General features: G+C 66.7%; 1 protein-coding gene across 1 annotated transcript; it reads left to right on the top strand.

Annotated features, from left to right (window-relative positions):
* Positions 1-1,914: 1,914 nt before the first annotated feature.
* On the top strand, positions 1,915-9,163 carry SEMA4B (semaphorin 4B). The gene is made up of 14 exons (XM_005521807.3): positions 1,915-2,043; positions 4,469-4,629; positions 4,880-4,942; positions 5,063-5,161; positions 5,274-5,385; positions 5,638-5,754; positions 5,856-6,013; positions 6,193-6,374; positions 6,460-6,610; positions 6,742-6,952; positions 7,033-7,148; positions 7,289-7,452; positions 7,526-7,620; positions 7,764-9,163. The coding sequence occupies exons 1-14, from the start codon at positions 1,956-1,958 to the stop codon at positions 8,537-8,539; spliced, it is 2,493 nt and encodes an 830-aa protein (XP_005521864.2). The 5' UTR covers positions 1,915-1,955; the 3' UTR covers positions 8,540-9,163.
* Positions 9,164-10,135: the final 972 nt, after the last annotated feature.

Raw genomic sequence — 10,135 nt, 5'->3', positions numbered from 1 at the left:
GGCGCTGCCCCGCTGGCAGCTGCGTGGGCAGGACGGGAGATAAATGGGAGTTTGGCGTAAACAGCCCTGGCTGCCAGGAGCGCTGGAGTGGCGCTTAAAGGCACAGGCTCTGGCCTGGTTCTGCTGCCTGTTCCTGCCCTCCCTCCCTGCCTGTTCTGCCCTCCTTTTCCTCCCTGCCTGCCCCTTCCCTTCCCTCCTGCTCCTGCCCTCCCTGCTCACCCCAGAGCAGCTGCCTTCCCCACAGGGGCTCCCATCCTCACTGCATGCCATCACACCGGGGTGTTGCCACAACACTGCCACGGCCACGCACAGGGACAGCCTGGTCCCTGGAGCCCCCCAAGATGTCCTGAGGTGACATGGGGCAGGGGGCCATGGCTGCAGGGTGAGTGCCTGCTCCCACCCCGTTCAGGGTGACGTGCTTGGCTGGGTGATGCAGAGTCCTGTCCGTCCGTTTGTGCCACTTCCCGGGCAAAGGGTGCTGCTGATAAGGCTGGGGTGGAGCTGTGGGGCTGTCCCAGGTCGGGGAAGGAACGTCAGGTTCCATCGAGAACAGCGGGAGCAGTGGGGACAGGAAGAGAGGAAGGTTAATTTGGGGCAGAGGGGCACCCCACGGCCGCAACCCCTGGACATCAGGTATGGCCTGAGCAGGTACTGTCCAGCAGTGCCAAGCAGGCAGAGTGTGGGAGTATGGGTGTCCCAAGAGCGTGGGCACAGGCTTCCAGGGTGTGTGGATACGGTTGTCCCGGGAGTATGGGGGGCATTTCTCCTGGGCAGGGGGCTCACAGTGGGTCTCACCATTGCAGCCCAGGGCTGGGACTGACCAAGAAGGACATGAGAAGCTCTGCCCCACACTGAGAGGGCAGCGCTGGGTACCAGCCCCAGAAGAGCTGCCTACGGCAGGGGAATCCCCGGACCCCATCTCTCTGTCCCCCCTGTCCCCGTTGCCATGGCGATATAAGGATTTGTCATTAATAACAGTTGCGTGGGAGCTGCTGGCCGGGTGGGCAGTGCTCTGAGGGCTGCGGAGGCTGAGCTCTCCCCACACCACAGGCAGGGACAGAGCCCGCCGAGGGCCAGGCAGTGGATTTACCCAGCACAACCTGCTCGATGGCATGGCCACACCGGCAGCCCTGGGACAGGCACAGGGGCTGGCAGGAATGTGTCACCTGTGCTGAGCGCCACAGCCTGTGCTGTGGGGACACCGGTGCCGGCCAGGTCTGCCCGTGGTGGGGCTGGCTCAGGCACCCCGTGGCTCCCGAAGGAGGGCAGAGAGCGCTGGGCTGTGCCGGCCAGAGCGCCCAGCCCCAGCAGAGTGGCCGTGGGGCACAGCTGAGCAGCTGAGGGACAAGGGGGCGGCTCTGGTAGCAGGCATGGGGCCGAGCTGTTCCCGGGACAGTAGGACACCCTCGGGACAGCTTTTCCGGGGACAGCAAAATACACTCCCAGCCGGCCCCTCCTGGATCAACCCCCGGGATCCCGGGCCCACCGGTTTTCGCTGCCGCGGGGGTGGAGGAGGTTGCAGGGAGTCCCCGGCTGCCGCTAGCATCGGGGACAAAGCCCCGTCCCCTCCGGACCGTGACGGCCGCGGGGCGGGGGCCGGGGCCGGCTCCCACCGGGGCGGGTGGGGGCGGTGCCGACGGGAACCGCCCGCCTCCTCTTCCGAGCGGCCCACCCAGCCCGGGGCACCGGCGGGGCTGGGGGCTGGAGCGGATCGCTGCGGCTGGGTACGGCTTGGGGACAGAGAGGAAAGGCTCGGGCGGGGCCGGTTCGGTCCGGCCGGGCGGGGCTCCGCCCGTGGCTGCTGCGCCCGGCGCCGGACGGCGGGCGTGGAGCCCCCGGGCGGGCGGGGGGGGCGGGCCGTACCGACCCACGCCGCTGGGCCCCTTCTCTCCCCCCCGGTCTGCCACGCCCGGGCGGCTTCGCGGCCGCGGCGGAGCCCCGCGGCTCGGTCCGGGATGGCGGCGCGGCCGGCGCTGCCGGTCCTGGCGGCGCTGCTGCTCTCGGCGGCTCCGGAGCCTGTCCCGCGGGTCAGCCTGCCCTACGGTGAGTGTCCGCTGACCTTCGGTGGGTGAGGGTCCGCCGGCACCGGGAAAGGGAGTCAGCCCCCGCCGAGGGCTCCGGCTGGCGTCTCCCCCGGGGCGGCGGAGCGTCCCCCGGGTTCTGTACGCCGCGTGGAGACGCCGTGTGACAGCCCCGCCAGGTCCCCAGGACACGGGGAACCCTCTGCAAACGGGACATGGAACAAAGGCTGGGGCAGAGCCCCGGGGATGCTGCGGGGTGTAGGGGTGTGATGGCAGCCCTGTGTCCAGACGCGCAACGAGGGTGGGTGTGCCTGGGGCGCCCAGGGGTGCTCGTGCCTCCGAAAGCAGGGCAGCGGAGGCAGCCGTACTCTCTACAAGATGGGGTGGGCTGAGCCGGCCAGGGGACTCTGCCCGTGGGCTCCCTCCCTGCTCAGGGTGTCCCTGGGGTGGGGGACGCGCCGCAGCCGCTTGTGCAGTGCTCGGCTCCGGACAGTTCTGAGCCCCACTGCAGGCACTTGTCAGCTGCATGGCTCCAGAGTGCTGGGGGCTGCACTGGGCAGGGGCCAGGGAAGGACATCTGGGAGGGTGCTAGGCCTCGCAGAACTGTAACAAGTGGGAGGCCTGGTTGCAGCCCCCTCCTGCCCTGCAGAGCCCCCCAGCAGCTGGCACAGGCTGGGCGATCCGTGGGCCACGCTGCTTGGGCTCAGCCCTGGCAGCTGTGCCGTGTGGGGGAGCCACCCACGGCTCTGCTGCCAGAGGGTGGCTGGATCCAGCTGCTGCCGGCCAGCAGAGCCCATCCGTCCTGAGCTGGCTGGCCTGGGAGGGTGCCGTGGTTTGGGCAGCTGTGAGCGCTCCCTGGCTCAGCATGCTGCAGATCGCTGGTGTAGATGTGGCCCCACCACATGCTCCCATGACCGCTGGCCACGGCTGTGGTGGCTCCAGCAGATGTGGGACCTGCTGAGCTGGACAGGAGGCTGGGACCCAGTGAGACAAGCGGCTCGGCATCGTGCCATGCTGTGCTGTGCCGTGTTGAGCCACGCTGCCTGGCCCTGCCTGCACAGACCGGTTCTGTCCCACACTCTGCACACCTGCAAGGCTGTGGGAGCTGTGGGGCTGCAGCCACTGCCTGGGGATCCCGGCCTGGACCCCAGCGATGCAGGAGGAGCTGGGCAGAGAGCATGGGCCAGTGGCCAGTGCGTGCCCCGTGGTGGCTCCCATGGAGCGTGGCCACGTGGGGCTGCAGTTGGTGGGAGGGAGGAGCTGGGAGCTGCTCCCCTGGGAGCACTGGATGTGCCTGTAGCAGGTTTGTCTGGAAGAAGCAGGTCTTGTCCTGACAGGTCCCTGGCAGCCACGCCAGCAGCCAGCTCCCCGTGCTGGCACAGCTTTGCAAGGCCCAGGGGCCCCGCTGCCCCTGCGCTGCCGTGCTCACCACGGGTGGCATCGCCCCGCCACCAGGGCACAGGACCCCTCACAGGGGGATGCCCTGAGGCATCAGCTTCCTCTTCTCTGCAGCACTGTGGGAGAGCTGGGCTGGTGCTGGGGCCACCTGAGCCCCCTGCAATGGGGGATGCTGCCCCATCTAGAGGCACCTGGGCTTGTGGAGCAGTGGGAGGTGAGAGCCACGGGGTCCCACCCCACAGCACCATTGCCCCCCAGCTCCCCAATCCCTCACACTGACTCTCACCAGGCAGGGCCTGGCAGGAGCTCCGGGGTTATCCTGGTGGGACTCTGGGAGCAGGCAGCGGGTTGGGGGAGGTCAGGGAGTCCCTGGAGTGTCAGGGTCAGGGAGTTGGCAGCGTGAGTCAGCCCGACGTGTCCCGCTCACGCAGCCAGGCCCATCTGATTCAGAGCGGCGGTAGGAGAGGAAGGGCTTCCGGGGCCAGGCCACCCACGCGGGACAGGACGGGATGGGACGGGACAGGACGGGACGGGACGGGACAGGACGGGCGCTCCCTGACTCAGCATGGCCACTGGCCCGTGTCCGGCACGGGCTGAGCCCTGCGGGCCGGTGTGGACAGCACGGGGCTGAGCCCCGTGTCTGGCAGAGGCTGAGCCCTGCTGCCTGGGGCAGGGAGATACTCCCAGCACTCATCTCCCCCTGCTGTGAGCTTGGGGTCCCTGTGGGCCTGGGCTGGGCTGAGCTCTAGGGCCAGACGTGGCTGGGCAGCTGCCCCAGTGCTAGGCAGGGCTGTTGTGGCATCCTCAGGGCCAGGACACGGCTGTGCCTCCTGCGTGCCCTCGGGCACCATGGCGGTCCTGCACAGCTCACTGCAGTGTGTGGTGCCACGTGTGTCTGGCAGTGTGGGCAGAGCCGCATGTGGCCCTGGCTGCTCCGGGTGGGTGGCATGGCCAAGGTGCTGGGCAGGGGGGCCAGGAGCAGCTGTGGTGCAGGGTCCTGGGGGTCAGGTGCCAGCACGAGGCTGATGCCTGTCACTCTTGCCCCGCAGACTCGGCCGAGAGAGTAGTGCGGCGCTTTGAGGCACCTGGTGTGTCCAACTACACGGCCCTCCTGCTGAGCCCGGACGGTGGGACCCTCTACCTGGGGGCACGAGAGCTGCTCCTCACCCTCAACACCAGCAACTTTCAGCCCAGCTCCCCTGTTCGTAGGGTGAGCCCAGGGATGGGTTGGGTGGCCCTTGGGGAGGGGGTGGGGGGGGCACCCAACTAGCTGGAGTGCAGGGGATGCCCTCCCCACCAGCATTTGGGTCTGTGTGAGCCATCATGGATTCAGGAGCAACTGTCCCAGAGCAGCATGTTTGAGGTGGGGAGGATGTGACTGCTATGAGCAAGCCCAGGGAGGGTGTGCGTGGATCAGCCGGGGCTGGGGGGGGCTCCCAGTGACTGTCCCTTCTCCACAGCTGCTGTGGAGTGCAGATGAGGAGAAGAAGAGGCAGTGTGTGTTCAAAGGCAAGGACCCCCAGGTGAGCCCCATTGCCAGCAGGCATCGGGGGCTGTGCTGGGTATGGGCAGTGCCCTGTGCAGGGTGGGTGTGGGTGAGACAGCTGAGCCAAGGGCTGAGTTGTGTCCTCTGACCCCCACAGAGGGACTGTCACAACTACATCAAGCTGCTGCTGCAGCTGAACAGCACCCACCTGTACACCTGTGGGACCTGCGCCTTCAGCCCAGCCTGCGCCTACATCGTGAGTACAGGAACAGGATCCCCTGCAGGTCCCCCCATGCCATCAGGGCCCTGCACTGGGGTCCTTGGCACTGGGACTAGAGCTGCTGGCTCACAGCCTCATCCTGCTGCAGAACGTGCAGCACTTCAGCCTGGAGCGGGACTCGTCAGGGAAGGTGGTGTTGGAGGACGGGAAGGGACGCTGCCCCTTTGACCCTGAGTACCGCTCCACAGCTGTCATGGTCGGTAAGGCACGACACCCTGGGACCCTCACCCTTCCTCCCTGCCCTGCCTCGGGACCCTTGCCCTCCCTGTGCCACCCTGGAGCCCTCACCCTCCCTGCAGTGCCCTGGGACCTTTGCCCTCCTTCCTGTGCCTGCTCGTCCCTGCGTCTGCCCGGCCAAGCTGAGCCAAGGCCAGGCTATCCCAGACCCCAGCAGGAAGCAGGGCCGTGCTGGTGGCACGTGGAGGGTCCCAGCAGGAACTTGTCTTTGGCAGACGGCGAGCTCTACGCCGGGACCGTCAGCAACTTCCAGGGCAATGAGCCGACCATCTCCCGCAGCCAGGAGAGCCGCATCGCCCTCAAGACCGAGAACTCCCTCAACTGGCTGCAAGGTGAGCGCTGGGGCTGGCACGGCTGCTCAGGGTCCCTTCTCCCCCGCAGTGTGGGAAGCAGGGGATGGGGCCAGTAGTGCTGAGGGTGCTTGTGCCTCCAGACCCAGCGTTCGTGGGCTCAGCCTACCTGCGGGAGAGCCTCCCTGCCGGCAACCCTGAGGGCGATGACGACAAGGTCTACTTCTTCTTCAGTGAGACCGGGAAGGAGTTTGACTATTTTGAGAACACCATCGTTTCCCGCATCGCACGTGTGTGCAAGGTGGGCATAAGGCAGCAGTGGCATGTGGGAGCTGTGCCTGGGGTGTGACTGAGGCGGGAGGGGTGTGGGACCGTCCTGCATGTCTCCAAGCCTTGGTGCCTGGAGCCTCGCTCCGTTCGCTCAGCGCGTGAGGCTCCCTGCGGCCACGGCATCGCAGCCTGACCTGCTGTGCCACGCAGGGGGACCAGGGCGGGGAGCGCGTGCTGCAGCGGCGCTGGACGACCTTCCTGAAGGCACAGCTGCTGTGCTCACACCCTGAGGATGGGTTCCCCTTCAACGTGCTGCAGGACATCTTTGTGCTCACCCCGGGTGAGCTGCGCTGGAGGGAGACGCTCTTCTACGGCGTCTTCACCTCACAGTGGTGAGTGGTGGGGACCCAGGGCAGCATGGGGGGTTTGGCAGAGCCAGGGCCTGGTCTTACCGCAGGTTTTACCTCTCCTCACCAGGAACAAGGGTGGACTGGGCAGCTCGGCCGTCTGCGCCTTCCCCATGCGCAGCGTGCAGCGTGCCTTCGGCGGGCTCTACAAGGAGGTGAACCGCGAAACGCAGCAGTGGTACACGGACACCAGCCCTGTGCCAGAGCCCCGGCCAGGCACGGTAGGTGGCCCCTTGGCACCTGCCCGAGCACAGGATGCAGCACTGCCCCGTTGCTCTCTTGGTCCCAATGGCTGGCCAGCATGGAGCCACCCTCTTCCCCAAGCCCTTCTGAGCCCCTTCTTTCCCTGCAGTGCATCACCAGCCACACACGGCACCTGAGGATCAATTCGTCACTGCAGATGCCGGATCGGGTGCTGAACTTTATCAAGGATCACTTCCTGATGGACAGCCCGGTGCGCAGCCAGCCTCTGCTGCTGCAGAGCCACCGGCGCTACCAGCGGATCGGCGTGCACCGCGCGCAGGGCCTGCACGCCACCTACGACGTCCTCTTCCTGGGCACGGGTGGGTGCCAGCGGGCTCTGGCAGGGCAGGGTGGGGGCCGTGCACCCCGGCCCTGTTCAGCACAGCCCCTCTGTTTGCAGACGACGGGCGGCTGCACAAGGCTGTGCGGGTGAACCACGGTGTGCACATCATTGAGGAGATCCGCCTCTTCCCCGACGGGCAGCCCATTCTCCAGCTGCTGCTGGACCAGGACCAGGCAGGAGCCAGGGCAAGGGGGGCACTGGGGGCTCAGCCTGCTTGGGGAGGGTCCTATCTGTGGGCTGGGGGACAGAGACCTGGGAAGGCAGGGGTGTGCAGGAGTCCACCCTGCTGACTCCAGCGTGTCCCCTCCCGCAGGGCCTCGTCTACGCAGCCACCTACACAGCAGTGGCCCAGGTGCCCTTTGCCAACTGCAGCCTGTACCGCAGCTGTGGGGAGTGTGTGCTGGCACGGGACCCCTTCTGCGCCTGGAGCCGGGGTGCCTGCCGCAGGGTCACCCCACATCCCCCGGCACACCCACAGTAAGTGCTGCACCCTCTGCCATCCCCCTCCATCCCACAGCACGCCACTGCCCTGCCCTCACTCTGTTCCCAGGCTCTGGGTGCAGGACATCGAGGATGCTGACACGGAGCGGCTCTGCCAGCTGGCCAACGCCTCCCAGCCCCGTCCCCGCATCCTCCTGCCCCCAGGTGAGCTCCCGCTGGTGCTGCTGCGTGAGGCCGTGTCCCAGGGGCTCCCACACATCCCAGGCTCCTGCTCCACCACGTTCCCATCAACCCCCTGCCCACAGCTGGGATGTCCTCCCTGATGTTTCCATGGGTTCTCTCTGCAGCCTCAGGCACCCCGTGCCAGCAGATCCAGCTACCTCCCAATGCGGTGCGGCCGCTGCCGTGCCGGCTGCTCTCCAACCTGGCCTCACGGCACTGGCTGCACAACGGGGCACCTGTCAACGCCTCCTACCTGGTGCTGCCCGACGGGGCCCTCATCCTGGTGGGCAGCCCGGAGCGCACAGGCACCTATGAGTGCTGGTCACTGGAGGAGGGATTCCGCAAGCTGATGGCCAGCTACTGCGTGGGCATGCAAGAGCCAGCCCTTGGGCCAGCAAGCTCTGGCAGGAAGGTGGCTGCTGGCCATGACGCCCTGGAGACGGTCAGCACATCCCGGAGCACCTCAGCGGTGGGCAGTGCTGCGGCACGACTGGACGGCAAGACCTACTGGACCGAGTTCCTGGTGATGTGTGTGCTCTTTGCTGCTGCCGTCCTCGTGCTGGCCTTCTTTGTCCTGCACCGGCACCGTGACGGCATGAAGGCCTTGCTGGAGCCCGGTGACCCCAGCAGGCACCAGAAGCCACCCCGCAAGCCAGTGGAGAGCCTGCCCCTGAATGGCAGCAGCCTGCCCAGCACGGCTCCTGAGCACAAGGGCTACCAGGCCCTGCAGGACAACTACATTGTCAGTACCCCCGTGCATGAGCCCCCAGGAGCCCCACGCACCTTCTCTGAGTCAGAGAAGAGGCCTCTCCACGTCCGTGACAGCTTTGTGGAGGTGTCTCCTGCCTGCCAAAGACCGCGGGTGCGCCTGGGCTCCGAGATCCAGGACTCGGTGGTGTGACGGGGATGAGAGCCAAGCCCTCACCCACGACTGCCTCTGCTCTGCTGAGCCTTGCTGGACCGTGCGCCACTGCCAGGGTCCGTGTTGTCTGTGTGTGCATGCCCAGAGCCTGGCACCCACACTCGGCGGCAGCACCCACCAGCCAGCGGGGTCTAAACCCTCACGGGCTCCCTGGGCATCACCTTGGTACTTGTGAGGGGTGCCACATGCCTTCCAGGGACCTGCTGCAGGGATAGAACCGGGACAGTTCCAGCCCAGCGTCCCTGCTGCAGGGATAGACACGGTTCCTGGCTCAGGCTGCTGGCGGTCCCGGCTCTGCCAGGCCCTGACCCCCTCTATGCAGAGGGCAGGAGGGGGCGGCCGCAGACCCCTCGTGCCCCAGCTCACTGTGACATCCCGCTGTGGGACCCAGGGCCACGCGCGCGGCTGGGCAGCGCCAGCCTGCGGCATGTGCTGTGTGTCTGTGCTTGGTTCGTTTTTAATATGTGGAAAATGTGAATTGTGTCCGGGAAAGGGGAGCTGGGAACAGCTTCCCCTGCGCTGGGTGGGCAGGGACACCCCCGCGGCCCCATGTGCGTGTGCAGAAACGTCAGTTGTTTTTATATAAAGTCCTTCAGACACGTGTGTGTGCGGCAGGGCTGAGTGCCTTCCTAGGGCAGAGCCATCCCAGTTGGCCCCGTGCAGAGGAGCCGTGCCTGACTCTCACTGCAGTCAGATGAAGATCTGCCCACGGCTTCAAGGGGGGCCAGAGGACTGTGCTGGCCATCAGATGTGTGGAGTCCCCTCCTGATGTGCCTGGCTGAGCACTGGGCCAGGGCACGCAGGGCCCTGCAGGGACAGTGGCTGTGTGCCCAGGGAGGGAGGCTGCCCGGGGCTGTGCCAGCGGTCCCTGTGACCTGCTGGCAGGCTGTCACTTGGGCTGTGCCTGGAGGCCCGTGCTGTGGCAGCGTGGTGCAAGCAGAGCAGGGAGTCCCTGTGCTGAGGGAGCGCAGAGCAATGGGGTGATGCCATCTTGGCACCATGAGAAACAGAAGGCAGAGGTGACCAGGAGTAAGAAAATTTGGTGCCTGGGGCTGGGAGGAGGGCATCCCCCAGCAGGAGAGAGGCTGTGACAGCCTGGTTCCCAGGACCACAGTGTTGTGCTGCGTGTGGGACCCACTGCCTGTCCAGGGAGCATCAGGTCCTTGTCCCCATCTCACCTTGCCATGGGCAGACCCTGGACACTGCCAGCAGGACCCAACTCTGTGGTGGCTGAGGGGAGGCCTGGGTTTGTAGCACAGTGCTGCTTTTGAGCTCTCACACAACTGGGAAGCACTGGCAGTGCCAGGACAGGGCTGGGGGAAGTGGTGAGCTCCGCGCAGAGCTGGCGTGTCCAGGCAGGATTCCCCTGAGGGACCAGCACTGCCTTGCTCCCAGCTGGACCCATGCACTGAACTTCCTGCACAGCCTGTTCTGGGACATCAAAAAAACCACTGGAGGCATCGGCAGGTGAGCTGCCAGCAGACACAGCCCTGGGGCTGCAGGGGTACAGGCCTCGGCGGGCAGATATTGTCAGCACCGTGGGGCAGCGAGCTGGAAGGACTGGAAGGGCAGGAA

The sequence above is a fragment of the Pseudopodoces humilis genome, chromosome 16 (genome assembly GCF_049639895.1).
Source record: "Pseudopodoces humilis isolate 2021_Gansu_Grassland_sample_001 chromosome 16, ASM4963989v1, whole genome shotgun sequence".
NCBI lineage: Eukaryota > Metazoa > Chordata > Aves > Passeriformes > Paridae > Pseudopodoces > Pseudopodoces humilis.
This window is presented reverse-complemented; position numbering and strand designations above follow the sequence as displayed.